The sequence below is a fragment of the Cherax quadricarinatus genome, unplaced genomic scaffold (assembly GCF_038502225.1).
Source record: "Cherax quadricarinatus isolate ZL_2023a unplaced genomic scaffold, ASM3850222v1 Contig231, whole genome shotgun sequence".
Taxonomy (NCBI): domain Eukaryota; kingdom Metazoa; phylum Arthropoda; class Malacostraca; order Decapoda; family Parastacidae; genus Cherax; species Cherax quadricarinatus.
Genome location: NW_027195257.1, coordinates 18521 through 32275, shown reverse-complemented (window position 1 = coordinate 32275; position 13755 = coordinate 18521). Strand labels below are relative to the sequence as shown.

At 40.4% G+C, this 13755-nt stretch overlaps 2 protein-coding genes across 2 annotated transcripts; both read right to left on the bottom strand.

The window, feature by feature from the left end:
• Positions 1 to 2365, bottom strand: LOC128692863 (anti-lipopolysaccharide factor). The gene is made up of 3 exons (XM_053782192.2): positions 2134 to 2365; positions 1655 to 1788; positions 1 to 475 (listed from the first exon to the last, which is right to left on the bottom strand). The coding sequence occupies exons 1-3, from the start codon at positions 2253 to 2255 to the stop codon at positions 360 to 362; spliced, it is 372 nt and encodes a 123-aa protein (XP_053638167.2). The 5' UTR covers positions 2256 to 2365; the 3' UTR covers positions 1 to 359.
• Positions 2366 to 8730: 6365 nt separating this feature from the next.
• On the bottom strand, positions 8731 to 11891 carry LOC128694351 (anti-lipopolysaccharide factor). The gene is made up of 3 exons (XM_070080221.1): positions 11674 to 11891; positions 10733 to 10866; positions 8731 to 8923 (listed from the first exon to the last, which is right to left on the bottom strand). Exons 1-3 carry the CDS (start codon positions 11775 to 11777, stop codon positions 8808 to 8810), a joined length of 354 nt encoding a protein of 117 aa, XP_069936322.1. The 5' UTR covers positions 11778 to 11891; the 3' UTR covers positions 8731 to 8807.
• Positions 11892 to 13755: the final 1864 nt, after the last annotated feature.

Below are 13755 nucleotides of genomic sequence, written 5' to 3'. Positions count from 1 at the left end.
TTATATGAATGTATTAAATTTGTTTATTACATATCACGAAAACATTATATAAGGCATTCATTTGGAATGACTACCAAATATAAAAAATATCTTGAGCATGTGATCACAGAAGTAAATAAGCAGAATGGTAAGAGAATCACGATCACGTGGTTCCTTAGTTGTCTGTGACAAATATTTGGGAATCTGAACAAAAATTTAATTATCAGTTGAAGAATCTTAATCAGATATAAGAAATTAAACTATTCTTTGAACCACGAAAACGTATTATTTTTCCAGATAACTCGGGGGAACTATGAAATACAGCTGCTCGTTGTCCCCAAAATACGGGTTATTTATGGGTTCTAAGAAAGAGAAATGACTTAAGTTTTCAAAAAATCTGTTGCTTGTTGCTGAGTGATGAGACCGGCTGCCATAGCCTTCCTGATGAAGTCCTTGGTAGTCTCCCCGACCACACCAGACCTGCTCCGCGTTGATGCTGTAATATAAAACATGGATTTATATACAATGAAACACTCTAATAGCAGTGTGGAAAAGAACACCTTCGTACACTTCAGGAAATTTATTAACCCTTTAATGTTCCATAATAGACATTATTGAAATGAAACGTATAGCCACGAGTGACTTCATCAGTCCGTGACTGATGAAGAAGCGCTTCGTTTAATTAGTGTCCTGAAGTGTATACAAGTGTCGTTTTCCACAGTTTGTTGACATCTCCATAACATTTTCCACGACTATAGTGACAATATGCCATTAACTCTGTAAATAAAGATGTATCATGAGGACGATTTCTGCAAAACTAATGAGAACTCTGCTAATAGCCGATCCAATTATTATTATAATATGAGGAAGCGCTAAACCTACAAGGGTCATACAGCACAGCTGCCAGTTCCAGAACTACTGAAAGATTTCCAAGGAATTGGATCTGTTTTCCGTTTTCTTGGAGTACAACCTTCTTATTTTTTTGCTTTTGTTTTTTTCCTCTTAGTTCCCATTCTTCAGCGCATTCCGAAGATGATGATGATAATAATAATGGAAGTAATAAAAATAATAATAATAATAATAATAATAATAATTATTATTATTATTATTATTATTATTATTATTATTATTATTATTATTAGTTATTATTATTATCATTTTCAACAAATTGTGCATAGCTTTTCTTAAGATTCGATTAATTTTATTTTTTTTAATCATAAATAAATGATAATTTGTTACATAAAATGATTAAATGATCCCCCACAGTGCCCAGTGTGGCATGATTACTCCACAGTGATCACATTATCTTACATTGTAATCATTTGTTTACTCACATTTTCGTCGAAATTATTTAATTATTAATTATATAAATGATAATATTTAATATTATCGAATGTAAAGTTTACTCAGTACCACCCTGAAAAAGCTGCTTGTTGTGATGCTGTTTGTCTTCTCCTGAAGCATAATGTCTCTAAGCAGTAACTAATTAAATGATACTTTAGTCCACTCGAACAGTTATTACCTCGATGGAAAATATTTGTTGTGGCAAGCAGTAACAGCTTCAGGTAGTAAACACTGAGCTATGGTTGTGAAGGTTGTGGATCTTACACCTAACTTACTCAAGGTACTATCAACTTTCCCTGAGCTCCTGTAAGGAATAAATTAGTGTGTTTACCTTCTCCTCTGATGGTGGTCCAGCCAGGGCAATACATGCTTCCATTGAAGTATAGCTGAAACTTCTTGATGGTAGGCCTGACGTTGTAGTTACAGTAGTTACCCAGTAGCTCCAGCTGGCCATTGTCCCACAGTCTGCGCCATAACATTACAATTAATAGGGAACATTAGCTTATTGGAATTAAAGCACACTTCGTAAAATAATTTTTTGGGTTAAAGTTATTTGATTTTCTCGGCCTTAATCTTATACTAAAGAGGGTCTCATCGTGAGCCCGAAACATTCATATATTTCTTAGTTTTTAATTTCCTTTTCCATAGTCCAAAGTAGGTTTTAATCCAGTTTCAGTATTTATTGATATTTCATTAGCATTAAGTATTCAGAGGGATGAAATTTGGACATTCTGTAACTAATTACGTTATACAAATTATTTAGTATAATATTTTACTTTAGTGTAATATTTTACTGCTTTATTTGCTCACCCAGCAACTTTCCCAGCGAAGGCTGTTACCAGAGCCTCTGTAATCTGTGCGTTGCTCTGTGGCACTAGAGGTGCCACCAGCAGCGACACTGTCACCACGCTCACTAACACAGACGACCGCATCTTCACTTCCAAGTTTTGTCTTCAAGACTCAAGTGTGAGTCTTGGAGCACCTTGGTAGAGTGTAAGCTCTGTGAAGCACTTGTGTGGTGTGGTGTGATGGTGGTGTTAGGGTGGCCAGTTATATTATGAGCGTCTCGCTCACCAGCCTGGGAGATGCCAACACAACACACTCATCACAAGCTATACCCCATAATTTACTTCTATTAAATCAATATTTTCTCGATTGCAGATCAATAAACTCATACCATTTCCCCAAGAAGCTGTAATCCCAGTTTTATTATAAAAAAAAAAAACCTTTATTGAAACTGCAGTTATATGTGTTTATACAGACACCTTGCAACGTTGCAGGTGAACATGCTGAGGAAATCCCCAGGTGAGCAGTAACTTTCCATGTTTCCGCGAGAGTGACAACAAACCCAGGAAATACCGCCGGACAACCCTGTCCTGGGAAAGTGGCCGAAACGGCTTCAGCTCACAAATAAGAACGACTCGGGTTTGAATTCGAGACGAGTGGAAGAACTGGGTATTTTCTTTGCACCTGTTGCCCCCCCCTCTCCTACTGGTCAGTAGGTTCCCTGGTGTTAGCCTATCGTCATGGGTCGCATCTTGGGGAAGAGGATCAATGGATCCCGATTGAAATAAGCCACACAGCTTGACTTTCTTGGGTTACTCTGGGCTACAAAGACTCTAGGTTAATAATACAAAAACAATTATATTCTGCTAGTAAGAGAATAACTTAATGTTTCGTTTTGCCGTCATTCTTCTTCAGATAATAAAACAGAGTGAGAAGACGTGAATTCAGCAAATGCTGAATCCTGTCTACTGATATATTTAAAGATCTGTAAATTAATAATATGGAAACTACTATATTATATGAAGTATTTTATTGTTTTTTTTTATGTTTTTGCTCCAGTAAAGGAGTTACTAAGCTTGGTTTAGAAAAAACACGTAAGCAAACACTCGGACATATTTATTAGAAAACGTTTCTGTCCTGGGACCTTGATCACTTCTAACATACAGAGGTAGAAAGATATTATATTTAGGCGGAGAATGAGGTGTGATTGACCATGGTGACCTGAAGAATGCCAAGTTGGGATGAGAACGGGTAGACGATGAGATCATGTGACTCCTGTGTTGTTGGGTTGGTGCTGCTTTGTCTTCTTGAGTATCATGTATGTTAATGTTTTAGAAATTTTGTAGTTTCCAGTGCTACGTTCTATTGTGTCGGTGACGGCGATTAGCGAGGCTTCTAGGCACCGTCGGCGTCTAAGGTCTTGTTCGGTGAGAACGAGTTGTGCCTCATCTCAGTTCATCAAATGCCCCGTGGAGTCTCTGTGGAGGACACATGCGTACCTTAAGTCGTCTCTGTTACTGGCATTTCGATGCTTGTTCAGGCTGACCGAAAGATCTCTACATGTTTCGCCTACATATTTCTTGGAACAGAATCTGCAGGGGATGGTGTAGACGCTGCTGTGGAAGTTAGATGTGTGGGGCTGCGTTTCGTAGTCAGGTCTATGACAGATGATGTGTTTATGGAGGAAACATTTATGTTACTCTTAGCAAGTGCCCGGCGAGTACTAGCGGCTACATCACCACACCAAAATAACCTTAGAAAACATACATAACTTTATTATAACAAGAACACTTTAATTTACCCTAATCCAACTAAATATATTTTATATAAGTTTACAATAATTTAATAATAAACACAATGAAATAAATTTTTTATCGCTAAGTTCAGAACGATTTTTGCGACATTATTGCATACACAAATTTTCGCTTGCCCTATTCGGCAAGAAGTGCGTTGTTATTTAAGTCAGAATCGCAAGTCTTACTTATTCTGCACGAATAAGTAAAACTTTATCGAACTTCTTCTTAAAGCTATATATGGATCATGCCTCCAGTATATCACCCTGAAAACTCTATTACCGATGAAATACTTCCTAACATCCCTGCGACTATTCTGAGTTTTTAACTTCCAGCTGTGACCAGTTGTTGCTGTGTCCCATCTCTATCCACCCTTTCAATTCCTCTCAATATTTTATAAGTCGTTATCATGTCCTCCCTATCCCTCCTGTCCTTCAGTGTCGTCAAATTGATTTCCTTTAACCTTTCCTCTTAGGGCATGCCCCTTAATGCTCCGGGACTAGTCTTGTTGAAAACCTTTGCACTTTCTCTAATTTCATGACATGCTTGATGTACATGGTGTACAGTGCCTTGAATGACTGCTTACTCGGGTGTCGAAACGTTATTCTTGGGTTTGCCAGATATCCATATGCTGCAGCAGCTATTCGGTTGATGTGCGCCTCAAATGAGCTCGATATTATACTCACCCCAAGATCATTTTCCCTGAGTGAGATTTGCAGTCTTTGGCGTCTTAGCTTGTAATTTATCTGTGGTATTCTTTGACCTTCTCCAGTCTTCAAGACTTTGCATTTGGTGGGGCTAAACTCCAGGAGCCAGTTGTCGGACCAGGTTTCCAGCCTGTCTGGATCCCTTTGCAGTCCTACCTGATCCTCTTCCATTTGAATTCTCAGCATTAGCCTCATATCGTCTGCGAAAGGAACACCCATGAATCTATCCCTTCCGCCATGTCATTCACAAATACCAGAAGCAGCACAGACCCCAGGACTGACCCTTGTGGAAGCCCGCTCGTCACAGACGCCCATTCTGACACCTCACCACGCACCATCAATCATTGTTTCCTTCCTGTCAGATGTTCTCTGACTGCGGCGTCTTTCCTGTAATTCCTGCCTGCTCTGGCTTTTGCACTGATCTCTTGTGCGGGACTGTGTAGAAAGAAAGCCTACTTACGGTACAAGAAAATACACTCTACCCATCCCTCTCTATTTCTTCTGTATTACTTCTGTCACCTTGCCGTAAAACTCCAGTAGGTCCGAAACCGTGCTGATTATCGTGTATAGGTGCTCCACCGCTTTTCTCCTCACGATTTCCATAACTTTACATACTATACATATTAATGACACTGGTCTGTAGTTGAAGGCTGCCTGTCCATCTCCTTTCTTAAAAACTGGGACTACACTTACTGTCTTTTCAGGTAGTTGCTCTTTTTCGATAGTGTTGAAGATTACACAAATAACCCGCACATAAAAGAGAGAAGCTTACGACGACGTTTCGGTCCGACTTGGACCATTGACAAAGTCACAGTGTGACTTTGTCAATGGTCCAAGTCGGACCGAAACGTCGTCGTAAGCTTCTCTCTTTTATGTGCGGGTTATTTGTGTATCGTTCCAGTCACAGCATTGTGTCATTTTTGTTATTTGTGTTGAAGATTGCTAGTGGCACACACACAGCCTCTGTTACCTCCCTCAGGGCCCATGGAGAGATGTTTTCTGGTCTCACCACCTTTGAGGTATCTAGGTCACTTAGCAGCCTCTTCACCTCCTCCTCTGTTGTGTGTATTATGTCCAGCACTTGTTGGTGTAGCCCAACATTCAGGTTTGCTGGAGTCCTTTCTGTCTCCACTGAAAATACTTCCTTTAATCACGTGTTGAGCTTTTCGCATACTTCTTGGTCGTTTCGTGTGATCTTCCCTCCTTCTTTCCACAAATTGTTTCCCTGGTCCTTGACTGTTGTTTTCCTCCTGATGTGGCTGTACGACAGACGGTGGCTTGAACTGTTATGGGAGTCTCTTCGCAACCCCGTCTCATACAGTAGACCCAAAATTTTTAATCAATGTGAGGTCACTCCAGGATTAGGAACCTGAAGCTTTAGCTTCATTAGTTTCACAGTAGATCCGCCCCTGACAACAGCTTTGGGTCAGATTTAACTTTCGATATATGTCACTCTCGTATTGCCGCTAGGCCTCCTTCCTTATCAATGCATATTTGCTTCTGGCTCTTTGACTGACTTATTTTCCTGGGTCCTTTGTCTTCAATTCTTTTTCCATTCTCCAGCGCACGTATTCCATCATTTCATTTAATGTTTTTCCCACCAGTTCTCTTTCCCACTGTACCTTATGCAAGAAATTCATCATGCCTATGTAGTCTCTTCTTTTATAGTTTGGCATTTCCAGTCCTATTCGTGCTGCTTCACCCATCACTTTTAACTTTTCAATGTATTCGAAGCTCAGGACCACATGATCTCTATCTCCTAGGTGCCTTTGTTATGTGATGCCCACAATGTCTGAACTACTCACGGTGAATATGAGGTCCAGTCTTGCTCTGTGTCTGCGTGTATGTGTGTGTGTGTGTGTGTGTGTACTCACCTAATTGTGGTTGCAAGGGTCGAGACACAGCTACTGGCCCCGCCTCTTCACTGATCGCTACTAGGTCCTCTCTCTCTCTCTCTCTCTGCTTCCAGAGCTTTGTCATACCTCGACTTAAAGCCTTGTATGGTTCCTGCCTCCACTACATCACTTGTTAGGCTATTCCACTTCCTGACGACTCTGTGACTGAAGAAATACTTCCTAACATCCTTATGACTCGTCTGAGTCTTCAGCTTCCAATTGTGACCCCTTGTTTCTGATCTAATGTGTGTGTATGTGTGTTTCAGGTGTCGAGTCTCAGCTCTTGGTTGCATGACTCCTATCATACCTGTTTTTAAAGCTATGTATGGATTTTGCCTTTACCATATCGCTGTCTAAGTCGTCGACTTACTGGCCACTCTAAGACTAAAACAAAAAAATATTTTTCTAGCATCCCTGTCGCTCATAATTACATAAGAACATAAGAAAGAAGGAACACTGCAGCAGGCCTACTGACCCATGCGGAGCAGGTCCATGTCCCCCCCCGGATTAGACCAATGACCCCCTCCTCCGGATTAGCCCAATGACCCACCCAGTCTGATCATCTCCACTCAAGGATGGAGCACTGCACCAGACCCAGCAGCACAAGCTAGTCAGGTCCAACTCACACCCACCCACACCCACTCATGTATTTATCTAACCTATTTTTAAAACTACACAACGTTTTAGCCTGAATAACTGTACTCGGGAGTTTGTTCCACTCATCCACAACTCTATTACCAAACCAGCGCTTTCCTATATCCTTCCTGAATCTGAATTTTTCCAACTTGAAACCATTGCTGCGAGTCCTGTCTTGGCTGGAAATTTTCAGCACGCTATTTACATCCCCTTTATTTATTCCTGTTTTCCATTTATACACCTCGATCATATCCCCCCTAATTCTACGCCTTTCGAGAGAGTGCAGATTCAGGGCCCTCAGTCTATCCTCATAGGGAAGATTTCTGATACATGGGATCATCTTTGTCATCCTCCTCTGTACGTTTTCCAGAGCATTTATATTCATTCTGTAATACGGTGACCAGAACAGAGCAGCATAGTCTAAATGAGGCCTAACCAAGGATATTTAGAGTTGAAGAACAACCTGAGGACTTCTATTATTTATACTTCTAGATATGAAGCCAAGAATTCTGTTAGCTTTATTGCGAACACTAATGCACTGTTGTCTTGGTTTTAAATTACTGCTAACCAGAACTCCTAAATCCTTTTCGCAATCAGTAGTATTAAGATCTACGTTGTTTAGTTTATATGTGACATGGTTATTTACCTGTCCAACATTTAGAACTTTGCATTTGTCAATATTAAACTGCATCTGCCACTTCTCCGACCATTGCATCAGTCTATTCAAATCATCCTGGAGTGCTCTAGTGTCCTCATTAGAATGAATTGGACGGCCTATTTTGGTGTCATCAGCAAATTTGCTTATGTCGCTACTTATTCCCTCATCTATGTCGTTTATGTAAATTGTGAACAACAACGGGCCCAACACTGACCCCTGAGGAATACCGCTTGTGACGTGCCCCCATTCTGATTTCTCCCCATTTATGCAAACTCTCTGCTGTCTATTTGTCAGCCATGCCTCTACCCAGGAAAAAATTTCTCCTCCTATTCCGTGTGCCTTAAGTTTCCTCAGCAGCCTCTGATGTGGAACTCTATCGAAAGCCTTACTGAAGTCCATATACACAATATCATATTCATTACCATGATCTACCTCCTCAAACACCTTAGTGAAAAAAGTTAGTAAATTCGTAAGACAGGAACTCCCCTTTGTAAAACCGTGTTGAGATTCATTAATCAATCTGTGCCTGTCAAGATGGCTACGAATTGCTTCGGCAATTATTGATTCCATCTGTGCGTTTGTCTTGCATCTGTGAGCTCGTGCCTCGTGTACCTGTGATGTGGCTCTCGGACTTTCACTGTCCTCCCTGTATTTCGTACGTTGTATCATGTCAACAATGGTCCTTCTGTTCTCTAGCATATGTGCAATAACCAACTGGGAGAGGAGAGGAAAAAATGTAAGTTGTTTTTTGTGCTTTCGGCCCAAACTGTAATCCTGGATTAATTCAGGACTCAGCCGGTGCTAACCAGAAAAGTCAGAAAGCAGAATACACCAGCCTTCTAATGTTCTTTCGAAAATACCAATTAATAGGAGAATAATAATTATAACTTTGTATTAAACGGCGAAGGTTTGGAAAAATTAAGTTGTAGACAAATGTTTTCAGATAATTTAATAAAACTTTGTAAAGCAACAACATGCCAGTGACATGATAAACAGTATAAAGAAAGTGTTAGGTGGTGAGCCAGGCCTGGGCTTCCTGCTCGGTGATAAGGCCAGCGATGAAAGCTTTCCTCACGAAGTCCTGTGTGGTGTCACCTATGACGCCAGACCTGCTGCGCGTCAGCGCTGCAACACAAGAAGAATATTCATTAGTAATAATGGTAGTTACCTACAAAATGTTAGGTAAATAGACACAGGTGCAATTAATGTGACACTTTATTGTGGCAACGTTTCGCTCTCCAGGAGCGAAACGTTGGCACAATAAAATGTCACATTAATTACATTTGTGTCCATTTACCCAAAAGGAGTTTCATTAATAATAAGTAATACTTCTCCTGTAACTTAAAAACAAGATAACCGAGAACAATAACTTATGTTTTTATTAATAAAAAATTATAATTATAGGATTAGCTTTGTGTGAGGGCGTACTGACTCATAGTTTTATGGACACTGTTTAATGAGAGATTTAATTCCACGTGGAAACAAAAGAACAGACACTAGGTGATACGAGTATTTCAACCTCCAACTGAAATCCTCGTCAGAAGATCTGCTAAGAAGGATGTCAGCTGGATGTCCACAAAGAGAGATTATTTATTATCCGTAGTCTTATCTTTGTGATAATGTATGTTTATAACAACCCACACCTTGATGAGGTTACTAAGCTGGATCCAGTGACTACTAAAGACTCTCTTGACCACCAGACTAACATACATCACCCTGATCCATTGTCTAATAAGCACACACATATCATTACCAGTCTAACACACATCAACCTGATCAAGTGTCTACTAAACACACACATATCATTACCAGTCTAACACACATCAACCTGATCAAGTGTCTACTAAACACACACATCACCTTCAAGCCAACACACAAGACAGACCAACCATCAGGTGGTTCAGTCCACTGTTGTGATAAACAAATGAGAAACACCGGGAACATTCGAATTGACTTAATTATAATCCCTTTAAGGATAGCACCTTGATGAGGGTGATAATAATAATAATAATAATAATAATAATAATAATAATAATAATAATAATAATAATAATAATAATAATAATAATGATAGTAATAATAATAATAATAATAATAATAATAATAATAATAATAATAATAATAATAATAATAATAATGATAGTAATAATAATAATAATAATAATAATAATAATAATAATAATAATAATAATATTATTATTATTATTATTATTATTATTATTATTATTATTATTATTATCATCATCATCATTATCATCACCTACAAGGGGAGACGTTAATCTGTAGGGGTCACGCAGCTTTTGGGGAATGGAAGGCATCAGCTTTGATCCAAGGAAGGAGAGGGCAGCTCCAGTTCTCTGGATGAAGAGCTCTTCAGCAGCGTCACGGCAGCTCTCCCCCCGAGGGTTCGCCATAGCTGCTATGTTCCCTCATCATAGCTTTCCTTCACGCTTACAGCTTTCTTTTATCATCATAGCTTTCTATGCATCATTTCCTGCACCATTATAGCTTCCCTATAGGCTCATAGCTTTCTTTTACTCTCATAGCTTTACTTTACATCCATGGCTGTACTAACGTAGATTTGTTTTACTGTTATAGCTTTATATTCATAGCTTTACTCTACACTCATAGCTTTACTCTGCACTCATAGCTTTACACTCATAGCTTTACTCTACACTCATAGGTTTACTCTGCACTCATAGCTTTACACTCATAGCTTTACTCTGCACTCATAGCTTTACACTCATAGCTTTACACTCATAGGTTTACTCTGCACTCATAGCTTTACACTCATAGCTTTACTCTGCACTCATAGCTTTACACTCATAGCTTTACTCTACATTTATAGCTTTACACTCATAGCTTTGCACTCATAGCTTTACTCTACACTCATAGCTTTAGTCCACTCCCATAATATTCTATTATATATTTTACCTTCTCCTCTGATGAGTGTCCAGCCTGGACACCACATGCTGCCCTGGAAGTACAGTTCCAGTCTTCTTATCTTGGGTGTGACGCTATAGTTACACTTGTGGCCCAGGAGCTGGAACTCTCCGAGCTGCCACAGGCTGCTCGACCCCCCACACAGGAGAGAAAACGCTTTAAAAACAACATAAACAGAATGTTTTACCACCGAATTAGATATTAAAACTAGCATTTTGAAAAAGCATGTGGATATCACGTTTGCTCTCTTCTAACTCTCTACTAACTAACTCTCTACTAACTCTCTACTAGATAGAGATTCACTCTCTGTTTTTTAAACATGTATTAATCGTAAATGGGATGAACCAACCGAGGATTAGCCAGGTACGGGTCATCCCCTGACACATGTCAGGAGATACGTGTAATGTTTCCTGATAAGGAAGAGACACGGGTGTAGAGCAAGATTATATTGTATTGCGACGCGGTTTCACTTTTTGTGGTGCTGTGTTGCTCGGCTCATACCAGAACGTTGCTCGAAATGTTGTGCATTATATGAGCTTCTCGCATATGGTGTACCACTTGTTCGGTTTTTTTTTTGAGAACCGAAATTAGTATTATTATTACTATTGTTAGTATTATTATTAGTAGTAGTAAAAATTGCTCTGCACCTGTGTCTTCTTCACTGGTGTAGACAGTGTGCCTTTATTCTGTGTCCTGTTTCCCGAGGAATAAATCACTACCACCATCACATTGATGAACCGTTGGTGCGACACCAAGCAATAAATGTAGCTTTTATATATATATATATATATATATATATATATATATATATATATATATATATATATATATATATATATATATATATATATATATATATATATATATATATATATATATATATATATATATATATATACAACTTTGCATAACTAGAATTGTTCATCACTAACTCGATAAGTTTTTCTGCGACAGCTACTGCCAACTGCTCCCACGCCTGACCATAGCAGCGTGGAGTGAACACCAACAGCATCACCAGTAGCCCGATCTGCTTCATCTCGCTGGGCTGAGAGCTGACGACACCTTGCAGGAGTGCAGGACCCTGTTCTTGGTATGCTCGGACCAACGTACCGTCTGTGGTAGCTGCATGTTCACCACACAATCCTCGGAGATTAAGAAGACTTCAAACACCAGTGTCTGCGATGCCAAACTGGCAACTCCAAACTTTTATCAAGTCGCTCCTAAATTTATTTCTGTTTTTTTTTCAGCTTCAAGGTGATTATCAGTCATCTCACATGGTTACTTTTTTTATGTTTGGCTAATATAGCGTGGAGACTGTATTGTGATAAAGACAGTAATGTACAAAATAGGAAAAGCTATGAAATATAGCATCCAAACATCGTCTGGGAGTTTCCCACACGGGAACTTGGTGACTCAACACTTTAGTTAAGTTCTTGACTCCTGCTCACCCCACCACTCGCTTCCTCTGTCGCCTCTGGTAATTCCATATTCCCTGTCACGCATTCTTGTGACACGCACGCACACACACACACACACACACACACACACACACACACACACACACACACACACACACACACACACACACACACACACACACACACACACACACACACACACACACACAGAGGCTGTGTGTGCCTCTAACCACAATCTTCAACACATCCCTTGAAACTGGGCAACTACCTGAGAAATGGAAGACAGCTAATGTAGTCCCCATATTTAAGAAAGGAAACAGAAACGAGGCACTAAACTACAGACCTGTGTCTCTGACATGTATTGTGTGCAAAGTCATGGAGAACATTATCAGGAGGAGAGTGGTCGAACACCTGGAAAGGAACAAGATTATAAATGAAAACCAGCATGGGTTCATGGAAGGCAAATCTTGTATCACAAACCTCCTGGAGTTTTATGACAAGGTAACAGAAGTAAGACATGAGAGAGAGGGTTGGGTAGATTGCGTTTTCCTAGACTGCAGGAAGGCCTTTGACACAGTTCCCCACAAGAGATTAGTGCAGAAGCTGGAGGATCAGGCACACGTAAAAGGAAGGGCACTGCAATGGATAAGGGAATACCTGACAGGGAGGCAGCAACGAGTCATGGTAGGTGAAGAGGTATCACAGTGGGCGCCTGTTACGAGCGGGGTCCCACAGGGGTCAGTTCTAGGACCAGTGCTATTTTTGATATATGTGAACGACATGATGGAAGGAATAGACTCTGAAGTGTCCCTGTTCGCAGATGACGTGAAGTTGATGAGAAGAATTAAATCGGACGAGGATGAGGCAGGACTGCAAAGAGACCTGGAGAGGCTGGACATGTGGTCCAGTAACTGGCTTCTCGAATTCAATCCAGCCAAATGCAAAGTCATGAAGATTGGGGAGGGGCAAAGAAGACCGCAGACAGAGTATAGGCTAGGTGGACAAAGACTACAGACCTCACTCAGGGAGAAAGACCTTGGGGTGACCATAACACCGAGCACATCACCGGAGGCACACATCAACCAAATAACCGCTGCAGCATACGGGCGCCTGTCAAACCTGAGAATAGCGTTCCGATACCTTAATAAGGAATCGTTCAAGACACTGTACACTGTGTATGTTAGGCCCATACTGGAGTATGCAGCACCAGTCTGGAACCCACACCTGGTCAAGCACGTCAAGAAGTTAGAGAAAGTACAAAGGTTTGCAACAAGGCTAGTCCCAGAGCTCAAGGGAATGTCGTACGAGGAAAGGTTAAGGGAAATCGGACTGACGACACTGGAGGACAGAAGGGTCAGGGGAGACATGATAACGACATACAAGATACTGCGGGGAATAGACAAGGTGGACAGAGATAGGATGTTCCAGAGAGGGGACACAGGGACAAGGGGTCACAACTGGAAGCTGAAGACTCAGACGAGTCACAGGGACGTTAGGAAGTATTTCTTCAGTCATAGAGTTGTCAGCAAGTGGAATAGCCTAGCAAGTGAAGTAGTGGAGGCAGGAACCATACATAGTTTTAAGAAGAGGTATGAC